Source organism: Pseudochaenichthys georgianus, chromosome 5 (genome assembly GCF_902827115.2).
Source record: "Pseudochaenichthys georgianus chromosome 5, fPseGeo1.2, whole genome shotgun sequence".
Taxonomy (NCBI): Eukaryota; Metazoa; Chordata; class Actinopteri; order Perciformes; family Channichthyidae; genus Pseudochaenichthys; species Pseudochaenichthys georgianus.
The window spans coordinates 13,240,262-13,257,245 of NC_047507.1; the positions used below are offsets into that span (position 1 = coordinate 13,240,262).

The 16,984-nt window shown below is 42.3% G+C and overlaps 2 protein-coding genes across 2 annotated transcripts in view; one reads left to right on the plus strand and one right to left on the minus strand.

Annotated features, from left to right (window-relative positions):
• Nucleotides 1–51: 51 nt before the first annotated feature.
• ddx19b (DEAD-box helicase 19b) lies at nt 52–16,627 on the minus strand. Its single transcript, XM_034082384.2, has 12 exons — nt 16,416–16,627; nt 15,939–15,978; nt 15,750–15,839; nt 15,481–15,616; nt 15,167–15,259; nt 14,090–14,192; nt 9,819–9,933; nt 9,516–9,693; nt 9,170–9,407; nt 8,717–8,879; nt 2,267–2,458; nt 52–1,973 (listed from the first exon to the last, which is right to left on the minus strand). The coding sequence occupies exons 1-12, from the start codon at nt 16,470–16,472 to the stop codon at nt 1,912–1,914; spliced, it is 1,467 nt and encodes a 488-aa protein (XP_033938275.1). The 5' UTR covers nt 16,473–16,627; the 3' UTR covers nt 52–1,911.
• Nucleotides 15,989–16,984, plus strand: part of LOC117446133 (trypsin-like) — a 33,415-nt gene continuing 32,419 nt past the window's right edge. The window contains exon 1 of the mRNA XM_034082141.2: nt 15,989–16,223. The gene's annotated coding sequence lies outside the window, so the exon portion shown is untranslated. The remainder of the gene's footprint in view (nt 16,224–16,984) is intronic.

Here is a 16,984-nt window from a genome sequence, read left to right on the forward strand (position 1 = left end):
GGTGTAAATAATGACCACACTCAGACAAATAAGCATTTAACTTCATCCAGATAACATGTTCACGTTGTTTTAATTCAGATTAACAATACATAAACTGTGTCCATGAACGCAGCTACAGAATACCACACACCTTGAACCTATCACTGTCTACACATGACCTTCAGGTTACAGACAATGTTCTTTAAGCCTCGTCAGGCAGTATTACTCCTGTGTATGAACAGGGTTCTGAATATTATCAAACCAGGTATAGAACAGGTGGAGAAGAGGAGAATTAAGTCCTGCAGCCAAAACTGCTTTGAGTGTCCATGGCTCTGGTACAGTGGTTTTTTACATTATGGATCAACAAAATGCACACTCACTGATCATTTTTACATCCAGATGTCCAAATAAAACTGCATACATTGGTTCTTTACCCGAAAGTTTTCACAGAGCACTCTCACTTGTTTCTAATCATCCGTAAACAGTCCATTAAAACCGGACTACCACCAGCCGTCTTCTTAATTTCGGTGAGAGCCAGATGAGGTTTGTACGAGGTTAAATCACTGCTCTTAATGTTCCAGCATGTTATCAAATGCACCAGACCACCCACTGTTCCTATGGTGTACCCCTGATGCAAGATGAACTGATTTAGGCTCACCGTATTCGAAGTGTCTGTCAAAATTGAACCTCGTGAGGAATGTATTTTTTTTTGCACTTCTTAGAAGTAACACTCAGTAAAAACTACTTTAACCTATTTCTTTTTTATATGTACACAAGTACATGTTTATTTATCCATGCGTCAGTGTTGAAGCAACACAATGAATCTGATTGGCATAGGTCCTCAGTCAATTCAGCATTTGGTTTCACACATCCTAAAGACGCTCAATATATAATCAAAATGTCAAGTGTTAGTCAGAATATGAAGCCCAATGTCTTAGAAACAAAATCATATGTCTATATAATGCACTTGAGGAAGGCATTGCGTTATAATAACAGCACAGTCTGGGTGAATGTAGCTGAGTCAGGTCAAACTGGAGACCCTGATTGGAAACAATGATGAAGAGTGACACTGATGTCCACATTAGAAATAAAATGAGGTTTTATGAGTGATTAATGCTCGGAAGTGGTGCCAAGATATCCCGATAAAAGCCGTAATCATTTAAAAAAGGATACAAATGACATGCGTAAGATGTGTGGGTGAATGATGGTTAAATACTAGCTTAACAAAAAATATGTGTATGTCCATGACTTGGAGTTATTAGTGTCTTATGACTCTCGGCAGCCATTTGACTACACACCCTGACGCTAAAGCTGAGGTTAATTCAGGATTCATTTATTTGATGTGAATACAGGTTGATATTATTTGAAAATAGCTATCACAGGTTGATAAGTTTGCATAGACCCTTGAAACCCAACCATAACCCTCATTAACAATCTCAATGATTAAACTACCGCTCGGCAGCAAACCCAACTTCACACTTTGTACCGGGGTTTTGTAGTCAATTAATTTACAGCTGTAACTGCTGTAATGGTCTACGTGATACGCTTACATTCAAATCATACTTTGCTCCTTTTAAAATTTCGTATCATGTCACCACTACAGCCAGAACCAAATAGTGTTTTGAACTCTGTGTTCAGTTAAACAGAGCCCACTGTGGCTGCATTATTACAATACACAGCAATAAAATCATAGACTTTATTCAAAGAGTACAAAGAGTGAAATGGGGTATGTTCCCGAGAATTACAAAACACTCTTCAGAGGGGAGACAGAATCCACTTGTAAACATATGCTGCGTTTGTGGCTTTGCTCTTCACTCTGACAGCTAAAAGAAATAAAAGCCTAAAACACTGTAGGAGCGTACAGTCCTTGGAGAGCCAAGAGGGGAGGGGAGGGGGAGTGGGGCGTCCTTGGTGTGATAAACGCTGCTCTCTTTAGCTGGCGATTTTCTCAATTTCATCCAGATCATCCGTGTCTAGTTTCTCGATGTTCTTACCTGCAGAGGCAGAAACCAAAGAAAATAGCGGGGTTCATTTTTAGAGGGTTGACGCATGGCTGATCACTTTTAAAAACATCCGTTATGGATATTCCTCCTCCAACAAAATTAAACAGTATGAAATAACCTCATCAACTTGATTGTGTATAAGAGTGTGTGTGTGTGTGTGTGTGTGTGTGTGTGTGTGTGTGTGTGTGTGTGTGTGTGTGTGTGTGTGTGTGTGTGTGTGTGTGTGTGTGTGTGTGTGTGTGTGTGTGTGTGTGTGTGTGTGTGTGCACGTGCTGCAGACTTACTGAAATGCTCCTGGATCCTGGTGAGGATATTCATGCTCGCCTTGCTGTCCACCATGTTGATGGCCAGTCCTCTTTTGCCAAATCGACCTGTGCGACCAATCCTGTGCAGGTATGTCTCGTTGTCCGGGTTACCATCCCTGTCGACAGGAAGGTCGAAGTTGATCACCACAGAAACCTGCTCGACGTCGATACCTGAATGTCAGAAAAGGTGGAGACACACATACATATTACAAGGGAAAAAACGATGAAGATGGGCAGAATTGTAATACACTGTTGTACATGTACCCAATGCATACGTTATATACTATAATAATTAAATAGTTTTTATTCAAACTTCCCCCGATTGCTCAGGTATGTAATCATGATTATATAAAGTATTTTTCCTTAAATATTTGTAACCCTTTCACGCATAGAAGTCACTACAGTAGACAGCTATTCAAAAAGGTTCTTGTATATGCATGTTTTTGTGTTTTTGCATAGTTGCACCATCAGCAGGGTTCCCACGCTTGCCTTGAATTTTTTTTCCATGCTACCTCCTGATTTTCCAGGTACCATATTAAGTGATGATCTATAGGCCCCTGAAGCTTGTGAAGTGTGACCTGACCATCTTCATGACCCAGCGAATCTCTGCTTCAAATACAGCTTGGCTTGAAAACATTTTTTTCCCCTGAGCTCCAGAGCCTTTTTCCGTAGGCTGTTCACTGCTGGTACTGGGCACCTGACTGTCACTTTCGATATCCTGGCTTGTTGGGCCGCTTCTTCCCTCTCCTGTTTTTGTAGTCAAGAAATATGTCATTCTTCTTTTATTATTTAGCCATCCAGCTAACTTGGTGTGGGTTTGTCCTTTTGAATGGCTCTTGAGGGAAGCGACCCCCATATTGCTGATGTCAAATGACTTGCGGCAAACTTGCAATAAGCCTTGTGGACATCTCCTCCTGGTACCTCTCCAATCCAGTCCTTGTATTGAGAGTCATCTTTCCAATGTGACTTGAATCTGCCGCGTGTCATTGTCACTCACTCCCGTAATGCATCACACATTTGAGATTATGAGTCTTACTAATGAACCTAAAAGGGAAAACATAAGGCTGGTTCCCCTGTGGTTCCTCAGTACAGCAACCCCACTAGTAAGCTTAGCTTAACAGTATAGATGTATAGAATCAGTCTAGGCATGATCAATGATTTTTCAAAAATGTCTCACCCCAAATGTTCCTATTTTCTAGTATAATTTTTTTTAAGAAAAAAACGAAAAATCACAAAATAGCTAAAAGTAGATATAAGAATGAATGTTACAAAATGTATCAAGACTAGACTATTCATGTCAACTAGTATAGAAGTAATGTCACAGCCTAATGTGAAAATGTATTGGTAGTTAGCTAGCAATGCAAGCTAGCCAACACTAGCTAGTTAGTTAGAAAACTGAATGTTGGCTAGCAAGATTGCACTCCATGTGCTTGCTAACCATCATTAACAAATCCAAATTCAAAACAAACTCAAGTTGCTAGCTAGTTAGCAAGATTGCACTGCTTACTAACTAACGTTGATAAACCCAAGTTTACCACAGTTAAACACAGCTACTTACATTTGAGGATAAACTTGCATAAGAAGTTTCACTGTAGATGTCAAGGCTCCCGTGTTGGCTGGGAAATGCATGTATTTGACCCTTCTATTGAGATCGCGAGTAACGTTATTATTCCTGAAGTCCACCAATCCGAAACTATACTTTTAAAGTCCATATCACCAAGTTGCCTGCATTAAATTCCAACATCCAATATACCATATAGGATGCCAAGAGCATGCTCTACAACATGGGATCATCCATTTCTATTTCATTTCTACAGTAAAGCTGTTTACATGTAAAGTGTTTTTATAAACTCATCTTAATTCTGTGCTCAATAGTTTCATTTTATTACTATTTTACACCTCATTCAATAACAATTTCCAGGACAACTGTTTCTATTTCCATGTAAGTGTTCACTTTTGCTCAGTTTCCATGACTTCTCCATACCTGGAAAAAGAAAAAATGAATTCCATGTTTTCCAGGTACCGTGGGAACCCTGATCAGCCACTACATAGGACCCTATTGCATCATCCCATACACTGCCACTCAGTGGAAAGTCAGTGCAAGTGCATGATAAATGTCTCTAAACCAGTGGTTCTCAAACTTTTTCTGTCAGGCCCCCCCTTTTGAGAAAAAAAAAAGTCGGGCCCTCCCAACACAAATAGTCAGGCTCAGTGGCGGCGCCAGAGATTTATTTTCGGGGGGCTGTGGGGTAGCTTGATGTTTCATAGAGGGTGCTCAAACATTTAGGGTTTCCCATTAATGTACCGGGCGCTACAGTGGAATTTTCTACTGCAACACCCCCCACGCATATACACAGTGTACCCGCGACTGTTACAATGAAGGCTCGATATCAGCTCACGGCATATAGGTGTAAGCAGGGGTAAAGTGCTATTTTTATAGGTGGTGTGTGGACCTCACATAGGGGGGTCCGGGGGCAAGCTCCCCCGGGAAGATTTATAAATATTGAATTTAAAAGCAATCTGGTGCACTTTGAGAGCAAAATGAAGAGATCTATGGATACATCTCTCAACACCCATTTGAAACAGAACTGTAAACAGATTACTTTTTCTTTATGGATATTTTACAAATCACTCCCTTTTAAACTTTATTATTGTTTTACTGTCATATAGTATTTCATAGCTGTTTTCCTTTATTCTCTTATTTTTATATAACTATAATAATCATATAAATGTGTGCCTCAGAAATAATTGTTTATACTAATGGTGACCAAAACATTTGAGACCCACTGAGATAACACAGAGAGTCCTTTAGCTCACTGAGGGCTCTCCTCCACCTTGTTGTTGAAAAAACTCCTTATATCCGTTAGCGTAGCTCACTAGCACCAGAAGCTAACAACAACGATCTCCGGTACCGGTGCGCTCTCTCTCTCTTGCTCACGCACACACACAAAATGGCTCGTTCCACACACACACAGAGCCGAGCTTTAATGAAACACAGAGACCCAGACGTAATAGTACTGCATCATATTATTTTAGAATCAATAATTTTTCGAAATATGTTTTTTTTTTTTTATAACCATTTTTCCTCCTGGTCTCTCTCGCCCCCCTGGCATGCCTCTGCGCCCCTCTGGGGGGGCGCGCCCCCCACTTTGAGAACCACTGCCCTACACCAAGATGAACGACAGAAAGCCAGATGGACCAAGTCACCTGCCGATGTCCTGCCAATTAGGGGTGCAACAACTAATCGACTTAATCGATTACCAAATTAGTTGCCAACTAATTCGGTCGTCGATTCGTTGGTGACGTCATCACGTGTGTTTTACGCACCGTTAAGCTCCAACGTTATTGGTCTTTTTATCGGTACTGGAGACATTTACAAAATATATGTCATGTATTATTGCTACATAAGCATTATATCACAGTTTTAGTGTCGCCAACTCGTTTCTAAAATGCAAAAAGACAAACAAAAATGCGTCTATGATGTATTTTCAATCTTTCTCTCCCCGTCTGTGTGCGAGGGGGCGGGGCAGTTGGCACACACGCAGCTGCTACATGCAGCAACACACACACACACACACACACACACACACACAGAGGAGATGGCGGAGAGAACGCGCTCCGAGGTGTGGTTAAACTTTACTCGTCTCCAGGTGGAGAATGCTCGTTGCCAAAAGTGCAATAAGAGTTTAGCATGTAAGGGCGGTAACACGAGCAATTTGTCTAAACATCTTGCAAAAGTGCACCACATCCAGACGGAGAAATGCACCGTGTTCGACTGTCTTTCTAGAAGCTCTGTAGCCCCCTCCACTACCACGAGTAACGTTTCCACGTCAGGTATTATGTATGCTAGCAGCAACACACGGAGTTAACTCAATTATACAAACATGGGTTAATGATTAGAGGTAACTGAGTTATTTATTTTGTTAAAGTTTCAGCTATTCAGTTTACAGTTCTGTCATCACATTATTTAATACGGTTTGTTAAAACAATGTTGTTTCTTTTGATGTGAAATATTATTTTATTTAAATAAAAAGCAATGTTAATTTTGTTCAAAATGTGTTTAGTTAATGTAATAATATATGTATTTTTGAATCAAGTATTCATCTTTATTGTTAGTTTCCACATGCCTAAAACAACCTCAAGCTAAATCTAAAAGTTGATGGCTAAATAAGAGCGTTTGAGAAATTGTGCAAGGCATAATAGTCCGAATAGTCGATTAATCGTTTCATTAATTGATAGATTAATCAATTATCAAATTAGTCGTTTGTTGCAGCCCTACTGCCAATCCTTTCATTATTAGTGTAGTGGTTCTCAAACTTTTTCTGTCATTCCCCACTTTGAACAGGTGGGCCTTTTCAAGCTCCATCTGTTCCTCCTCGCTCCAATAAAATGGTAGGCCAAGCTTAAAATTGTCAAATGTGTCGTTCTATAACAGGGGTCTCCAACCTTTTTTAGGATGAGAGCTACTTTCAAAAAATAAAACAAGTCGTGAGCTACTTTTATTCCTCTTTTTTTGCAGTGTATATATTTAGCACATTTGAACATTATTATATGCTTACCTTTAACCTTGGTGTGCTGTTTGGGTCTGTGGGACCCGTTTTCAATGTTTACTAAAAGAAAATGTAGCAATTTAATTATTTTAACCTGCTTTATTTGGGGGTGGATGGGCCTCACCTCCTCTAGGGGGGGGCCTCACCTCCTCTAGGGTGGGCCTCACCTCCTCTAGGGGGGGGGGCCTCACCTTCTCTAGGGGGGTCCGGGGGTATGCACCCCCGGGAAGAGTTTTTTTTTTTTTTTTTTAAATGTTGAAGTGAAATGCCTCAATCTGGTGCACTTTGAGCACCACATGAATTTATGGATACAGCTCTCAACACTATGAAAGGGAGCTGTATGATTTTCAATAATCCAAACATCTTTAGAATATGATCACAACCAATAACAAATCATTTAAACTTATTTATTCTTATCTTATGTTACCATTCTTTCTTTTTATTTATGCATATTTTACTAATCACTCCCCCTCTGAACTTTTTTTGTTTTGTTACTGTCCTATAGTACAGTGTTTTTCAACCCCTCGGGGGGCCGCCAGGGGGGTCACGCAAACTTTGAGGGAAAGGGAAGAAAAAATGTAAGTTACTTTTTTTTATTAATGTTATTTATAACTGCATATCTATCAATCTATGTGTCCTTTGATGCCAATCTTTTAATATTTTTTGTTTTTAAATCACATGACCGCCCTTCAAGCCAATCAGAATCGAGCTGCCGCTACTGAGAGTGAAACTGAGTATCTGCTCAGCTTTTGGAGCAAGTGAGAGCTAGTGAATATTTGGCTCTGCAGCTGGATGAGAGCAAGGACGTAGCAAATGTCGCAGAATTGCTTGCATACATCAGATTTATTTCAGAAGATAACTTTGTTGACAAATGGACTTGACTAGTCTCGTTGTGTGGGTGTGTGTTCAGATGGGGGCAGTGGGGCTATGACCGGCAAAAAAAGCGGAGTGACAGCTTTGATCAGGCGAAAGGCCCCCAAATGTAGTGGCAACGTGCGTACGATAAATACAAAAAAAATTTAGAAGAATAACTGATTATTAATACAAATATATATTAAGAAAATGTATTAAGCTGTATGATTAATTTGTCATATTTTCCATCATAATGTACTCATTTAAAAAAGAAAATTGCAACAGGGGGGTCCTTGGCATGGCAAAGTTTGGGAACCCCTGCTATAGTACACATTAGGCGCATTCACACCGCAGTACTTTTCCCACAAAGGTTCATGAGAACTTAGTTCATGAGAACTCTTTTGTTGCGTTCACACCAAAAAGAGCCGGAACTAAAATTAGTTCATGAGAACCTTTTCACCCCCTTTTCCGTCCCTGCTAGAGAGCAGGGACCTTCGTGGGAGAAAAAGGTTCCTTTGTCTGATTGGCTGGGCGGATTGCAAACCACGCCCCGTAAAACTCCCAAAAAGTTGTGTGAAGCCGCCATTTTATTATCCTCGCATTAGCATTAGCCCAGCGCAGAAACGCAGAGAGACTAATTATGGCAACACAAAATAAAACATGGGAGCGGTGGAGATGAGGAGCATACTTGCCAACCCTCCCGATTTTCGCGTCCATTTGCTACCCACCTATCACATCTCTGCGCCCCGCCAGTGGGGCGCGCCCCACACTTTGAGAAACGCTGCATTAATGTAACAATAAGAAACAATTGGTAGTTTCACGATTCCCTCTAGTATTTTGCGGGCTGGAACAGAGTCATACAATGCTTCTCTGTAAATTCACACATTCACTCGGCTAACCATCCCACCTAAGACATACAGTATATCTCAATTGCAGATAAGTCAATACATATGGAAAAATTGTCTTTTCAATGTAAAAAACTGCTCACGTCACTTGATATAGACTCTGCCTGTTTTAATGGCTTTACCTCGGGCACAGACGTTTGTGGTGACCAGAACTTTCTCCTTTCCGTTTCTGAAGCGATCGATGACAGCGGCCCTCTGCTCCACCTGCATCTCTCCGCTGAGCAGCGCCACCTGGTGGCCTTCTCTGGACAGCTCGCCTGCCAGCCAGCCCGCAGTCTTCCTTGTCTAGATCAGGCAGAAAACTGTGTGTCATAACTTGGCCAATAATCGGACAATGGTAATGTAACAAAGGTCCAAATGTGAAAAAATGGCAACACAAGCCCACAAAGGCACTGTGTTGAAAGAGTTGGTAAAGTAAGCAAACTAAACTGAAAGTTTTGCCAAGCTCTAATCTCTCATATAGAAAACACAGATAAGAAAGCTTTGCAAAAAAGTCTGTATTTCTTTAATCCTATACAATTAGGGGTTCAGCTGAGAATGTATTGCGACCATGAAAGTAAATTGCATGAACTCACATGGCAGAAGACCATGGCCTGGGCGATGGTGATGGCTCCGTAGATATTACACAGGGCTTGGAACTTCTCCTCTCTGCTGTTGCACAGCACATAGTACTGTTTGATGGTATCCAGCGTCTCCTCCTCTCTCTTCAACTTGATGATGTTGGGTCCAGGCACAATGCGCTGGGCGAAGTTCCACACAGTCTCTTCAAACGTGGCGGAGAACAGTAACATCTGGCAGTTTTCAGGCAGCATCCTGAGTGGCAGGTAAGAGAGAATCTAATTTACAAGCTAAAAAAAGTAGTGTATGCCAAGATCTTCCAAGATCTTTTTCTTCTTCTCAATGAACCCGTTTCTTTCTGACCTCTGGATGCGGATGCTCTGGTCCTGGTGACCCTGTGTGGCGATCATGACGTCGGCCTCGTCAAGCACAAACACCTTGATCTTCTTGGGGTCTATGAACTTGAATTTACTGCACCAGTCCAGCATGGTACCAGGCGTGCCAATGACGATCTGTTCATGCAGCTTTGTGCCCCGTGGCACTGGAACAATCACAAGAAACAAGTACAAGTAAAACACAAGAAAAAATGCATAGAAAAAAAAAATTATTTTTAAATGTAGATCATCCATTGTAGATGTAGCAAAGTAAACAACAGAGAAGTCTTACATTTGTTTCCTCTGATGGCGTAGACGAGTTTGACCTCCTCATATTGTTTTCCCATCTGCTCGATTACCTTGCCAGTCTGAAGTGCCAGTTCATAGGTAGGTGACACACACAGGCACTGAAGGACAAACAAAACGAGTGGGAAGGATTAAGGGCGATGCCTTTCAAGAATAAAAAATATTTTGGGAGTGACACTACCACATACTGTCAGGGCCGTATCCACCATTCTTTTTTTCCGAGCTGTGTATATAACAAAACTTGTGAAATAACTGCACTAAACGGGGTTCTTTGGAGTACTTCCATTTACTGACGATGGGGGCGCTGCATAACTACGTAGCCTCTATTAAACAAACAGAAGAAGACGACATATATCAACAAACCACCGCAGCCCGGGCCCTTTCTCATTTCAAAGATTTCCCCTCCTCGACTCCTCGGTCCTCCGGTAGTGACCCGGAAATGAATTTCAGCACGCCATGTTGAAGGACATCTCGTTTCTCTAAATGCACGTCGAGGACCGAGGATTGAGCGTTGAGGAGGCTCTCTGGAGGAGCTATAATCGAGGATACACCGATGAGTCCTCCACGGCTCCTCCGTGGATGCATTTCCGGCAACAGAGATGTTTCAAAGAGTCGTGACGCACGGCCGGACTGATCTCAGCCAATGACAGCTCTGCATGCATCCCCTGTATATTATTTTATTAACTGCTTTCATCACAACGCGATGTTTACAGAGAGAAGAGCTGTGAGGTCCGTGCAGAAAGCAGTGTGTATAATATATATCACTCAGTATAACAGGCCTACTCTCTTTATTTGCTTTAGTTTAGTAGATATCTACAAACAAAGAGTTGATATTTTTCTAAAACCATTTAGTGCTTCACAATAAAATACACAATGGCTGTAGCCTGATTATGCTTTAGGAGCTGTAGGTGTGTGTGTGTGGTACAGTGTGTAGGTGTGTGTGGTGTAGGTGTGTGTGGTACAGTGTGTGCGTAGATGCAGCGGACAGACGGGTCTCAGTTGGTTTTGTTTCCTCTGCTTACTTTTAATATTTGTAAATTAGGGCTGTCAGTCGATTAAAATAGTTAATCGCGATTAATCGCACATTTTTTATCTGTTCTAAATGTTCCTTAGAGGGATCTTTTTCAAGTTTTTAATACTCTTATCAACATATGAGTGGACACATATGCTCTATGCAAATGTTTGTTTATCATTTGATCAATGACAAATATTCTCATGAATATTAAACATAACCTCTGAACACTACAAATATCCGCCTCAATTCAACCTGGAACCTCTCTCATACTACAATAATACAATACTAATATTGCTCCAATACACTATTGCATTATGAAAACGTTTTCACCTTACATTTTAAACAATTTAAAGTTTAAAAGAGTTTTTAAAGTAAAATGAAATAATCCGGAGCGCTTTTAATAGCAAAAAGAAGTTAGATATTTTAACAATGTTGTGCTCTAGTAACCGTTGTAATCATAATCAAAAAAGTCAACCCCACAAATCATAACATGACTAATTATGTTGGCAGTAACGTTAAAACATTGACGAATGAACATAATAATAAGCATGTTAAGGTGGTCTAGCGATTCTGCCTTGGAGACAAGATTATTTAGATGAAAATACGTGTGTGTGTGTGTGTGTGTGTGTGTGTGTGTGTGTGTGTGTGTGTGTGTGTGTGTGTGTGTGTGTGTGTGTGTGTGCGTGTGGAGACACTGTGATGGATCGTTGGAGCTATGTGCAACTCAAGGCATACGCTCGAATGGGAGCTGCCTGGACGCTGCGATCATGTTGCGCGCACTATCCGTGCTGAGTGTGCTGACTTCTCGTACAATGTCCCACTGTCTGGCTTCCTGCATAAGGTCAAGTGCTCGGCGCAGTTGTCGGCGAAATGTCGCTCCTCTGTTTTAATTTAAACAGCTCCTTATATCCGTTAGCGTAGCTAGCTAGCACCAGATGCTAACAACAACAATACACGTAAGGTGTGCCCGTTCTTCCCGCCCGGTCCTCCCGATGGCCAGTCGGTGCCTGCCGGTGAGCGTGGAAGTGTGGTCTGCCGCAAGCGGGCAGCAGGAGCGGGGCTGTCAGCATCAGCTTGTAGATGGTATTTTAAACTCGATGCGCTCTGAAACTACGGGCGGCCGAGGACAAAAAATACACATGCGTTAAAATAATTAGTGACGTTAATTTTTGTTTGCGTTAACTTGACAGCCTTATTGTAAATACAACTTTTGGTGTGTAATTTATTTTCCTCATTCTAGCGACCAGAGGGGGGAGAGGGGGATATATCCAGTCTCTGATAGTGTTACGTTATTATGAGAGTGCTCTCATACTTGTTTGATTATATAAAATATATATAAAATGTGTGTGTGTCCCCACATCTGTAGCCTGTTATTGTCTCATTATACCGCACTGTGAATGAATCAAAGTAAATATATAAGTCGTCATGAACACATCTGTCCATCAGACAGAGGGCTGCTGTGCCTCCTGTCATCATTAATGGACGTCTCTTTAAAATGACCGCTCAGAGGAGAGGAGTTCTCATTTCTCTAACCGCCTGCTGCTTCCCCTCCTCTCTCCTCGGTTCCCCTCTTCGAGTCCTCCGCTCGCATCTCCTGTGGGCGGGACTAAGTCTCGAGGATAGGAGGGGAATTAGAGAAATTAGAAAGGGCCCTGGACTTGTATCGGAGCAGCGGGGGAGTGATCTAGAGATCTGAGTCCAAAGGAGGAGTGATGAGGGATCTAGAGATCTGACTCCAGAGGAGGAGTGATGAGAGATCTAGAGATCTGACTCCAGAGGAGGAGTGATGAGAGATCTAGAGATCTGAGTCCGGAGGAGGAGTGATGAGGGACCTAGAGATCTGAGTCCAGAGGAGGAGTGATGAGAGATCTAGAGATCTGAGTCCAGAGGAGGAGTGATGAGGGACCTAGAGATCTGACTCCAGAGGAGGAGTGATGAGGGATCTAGAGATCTGAGTCCAGAGGAGGAGTGATGAGGGATCTAGAGATCTGACTCCAGAGGAGGAGTGATGAGGGATCTAGAGATCTGACTCCAGAGGAGGAGTGATGAGGGATCTAGAGATCTGACTCCAGAGGAGGAGTGATGAGGGATCTAGAGATCTGAGTCCAGAGGAGGAGTGATGAGGGATCTAGAGATCTGACTCCAGAGGAGGAGTGATGAGAGATCTAGAGATCTGAGTCCAGAGGAGGAGTGATGAGGGACCTAGAGATCTGAGTCCAGAGGAGGAGTGATGAGAGATCTAGAGATCTGAGTCCAGAGGAGGAGTGATGAGGGACCTAGAGATCTGAGTCCAGAGGAGGAGTGATGAGGGACCTAGAGATCTGAGTCCAGAGGAGGAGTGATGAGGGATCTAGAGATCTGAGTCCAGAGGAGGAGTGATGAGGGATCTAGAGATCTGACTCCAGAGGAGGAGTGATGAGGGATCTAGAGATCTGAGTCCAGAGGAGGAGTGATGAGGGATCTAGAGATCTGACTCCAGAGGAGGAGTGATGAGGGATCTAGAGATCTGACTCCAGAGGAGGAGTGATGAGGGATCTAGAGATCTGACTCCAGAGGAGGAGTGATGAGGGATCTAGAGATCTGAGTCCAGAGGAGGAGTGATGAGGGACCTAGAGATCTGAGTCCAGAGGAGGAGTGATGAGGGACCTAGAGATCTGAGTCCAGAGGAGGAGTGATGAGGGACCTAGAGATCTGAGTCCAGAGGAGGAGTGATGAGGGATCTAGAGATCTGACTCCAGAGGAGGAGTGATGAGGGATCTAGAGATCTGAGTCCAGAGGAGGAGTGATGAGGGATCTAGAGATCTGAGTCCAGAGGAGGAGTGATGAGGGATCTAGAGATCTGAGTCCAGAGGAGGAGTGATGAGGGATCTAGAGATCTGACTCCAGAGGAGGAGTGATGAGGGATCTAGAGATCTGAGTCCAGAGGAGGAGTGATGAGGGATCTAGAGATCTGACTCCAGAGGAGGAGTGATGAGGGATCTAGATATCTGACTCCAGCAGGCTGCTTGTGTTTCTGTTCATCACATGACTTAAAAAGCACCTAACTAGATCATGAAAATCCCGAAAATCTCGGGGGGGGGGGGTTTTACCCCCGAACCCCCCTAGCATGTTTGGACCTCGGTATTTAGGAAATCCTGGATACGGCCCTGCATACTGTGATAAGCATGTCATAAAAAACTGTTTCAAAACTAAAGATTGCGATCAGAGATCTCCTATAATGGCTAAATAAAGGGGATACCAACCTGGGGATATTTGTTGTTGGGTTCGACATGACTGAGCATGGCCAGGACAAAAGCAGCTGTTTTCCCTGTTCCCGACTGTGACTGGGCAATCAGATTCTGTGGACTGGAAGACACAAAGACTTAGAACAAAGGCAAATGTGGCAACAATTGTTAGTGGTTTTATTTATAAGTATCTGTTGCAAGTTCATCTTATAATTTAAAGTGCATTGAAAGAGTTGCGATGAACTAGGTTGAGATATTTCAGTGAGTAATGTACCGGGCGCTACAGTGGAATGTTCTACTGCAACAATCCCCACGCAAATACACAGTGTGACAGTTACAATGAAGGCTCGAGGCATATAGATGTAAGCAGGGGTAAAGTGCTATTTTTATAGGTGGTGTGTGGAGCTCACATAGGGGTGCTGGGGGCAAGCTCCCCCGGGAAGATTTATTTTTAAATATTGAAGTTAAAAGCAATCTGGTGCACTTTGAGAGCAAAATGAAGAGATCTATGGATACATCTCTCAACACCCATTTGAAACAGAACTGTAAACAGATTTACGTTTTCTTTATGGATATTTTACAAATCACCCTTTTAAACTTTTTTTACTGTCATATAGTATTTCATACCTGTTTTTCATTTATTATCTTATTTTTAACTATACTATAATGATCATATAAACGTGTGCCTCGGAAATAATTGTTTACATTAATGGTGACCAAAACGTTTGAGACCCACTGAGATAACACTGAGAGAGTCCTTTAGTCTGACAGGAGAGGACTCTCTTCCACTTTGTTGTTGAAAAAACTCCTTATATCCGTTAGCGTAGCTCGCTAGCACCAGAAGCTAACAACAACGATATCTGATACCGGTGCACGCTCTCTTTCTCGCGCGCACACACACAAAATGGCTCATTCCACACACACACGGATCCGAGCTTTAATGAAACACAGAGACCCAGACGTAATAGTACTGCATCATATTATTTTCGAATCAATAATTTTTCAAATCGCCCCCCACTTTTGGAATCACTGGGTTAAGTGGTCCTTGGTATGAAAAAGTTTGAGAAACACTGGTTTAGAGCAACGCGTACTCACGGTTCGGCCAGCATCATCGGTAAGGCCGTCTCCTGGATTTTGGATGGCCGGTTGAAACCCATGCCATACACACCGTTAAGCAGCTGTGGTTTGCTGCACAAGGAGGAAATACACATATTGAGCCAAGTCTGAAGGAAAACCAGTTTATAAGCATCTCATTTAAAAACATTCCAGTGTAGTAGCCCAAAAGATCTACCAGTTCAAGGACAACAATAAGGAAAACGCCTGCAATAGATATGGGTTATGGGGATTATTGTAATATATGTTTCTATAAAATATTGAGAGGTGAATGGACAAACACAAGATTTACTCACAGTCGCAACTCCTCAAAAGACTTGACAGAGTAGAGCGGAGAGTTGGGATCCTTCTGAAGAACTTCCACTTGATTTGTGTTGCTGACAAGATTACTTCTAATTAACTTGTTCAATAAAGACTGCGCCGCCTTGTCGTCTGGAAAACAAGATATATTGCAATTACTGCAACAACTTAAGAAGAGACAACAAGGCTAGAAGACAATCGTGAATGTCAGGCAGCATCTAAAGAGGATACATATGTTGTGGTATAAATATAACAGACCACCCACCTTTGTCGTCTTCATCTGCAGGCTTCTTTTCTCCCTGAACTTCCGACTTTGCAGCTACACTGCTGGAGTCTGTTGCTATTGCTGCCGTGCCTGCAATAGTAAATAAAAATAAAAAGGGTTATTTTTACAACCAAAACCAGTGCTTGGATGATTTAACCCACTAAATGTTGCACACACACACACACTTACCATTTGCCTCTGGTTTCTCTTTTAATGTGAGGCCACCGATCTGTAAAGATAAACATATAGTCGTTTGTATAACAAAATGCTCTCTAGCATTTTATCAGTTAATACAGCATTATAGAAAAGAGGCACAAACTATTGCTAAATCACGATTACTTCATTACTAGAGCTGTTTTAAATCCTCTTGCATCATTTCCTTAACAGGCAGCTAAATGCTAAAGCTAGTCACTAATTGAGCACGCAGCATCTCTGCTCGAGCTAGTTACTTCCACGATAAAAAGACACCATAAGGTAGGTAAGTTTATATGACCTGTCTGTCCAAAAAGGCACTTTATTCACTTTCAGCACTGTCGTTTAATAGTTCATACTTTAAGAGATCAGAATGAGCAGTTAAGTTTCATTTCAACAGCAATGGAACAGGCCAAAGCATCCTTTAAACATGCTAACAACACGTTAGCTCGTGTTGCGTAAGTTAAGATTTACCGAGTCCGCCGCGGCTTCTTGCTCGTCCACCGCCTGTGCCCAAGAGTCCGTAGCCATTGTGGAGTAGTTTCTTCTTTAGTTATGTCACTCGGGATAACTCAACTAAGGAAACAAGCTCACAGTGAGGAGAGTCAGTAATGTGAAAGTAACTATTTTCCACAATGGCGTGCCGAAACCGTTTCTGGGCACCTGTGCAACCGCTCACATGTCCGGGTGGAAGGCAAGTGCCCCACGATGATAGTTCCTACGTTTTTTTTTTTAAAGTTCCCACTTGGTTTACAAAAACCAGCAAGCATGACTGACTCCTCAATTCCAAATTAACACAACTAATTTGTCTTGAATACATTGTATTTTTATTTGGATTGGAGTCGGAATCCCATTTAACAGTTATCTTCAGAGCCTGTAGGTGGCATCAAAACGTTCTGTATAGAGTAGACTCACCCTTTCTAACACGAACACACACACACGCACTCACTCACGCACACACGCGCGCACACACACACACACACGCACTCACGCACACACGCGCGCACACACACACACACACACACACACACACAGACACGCTG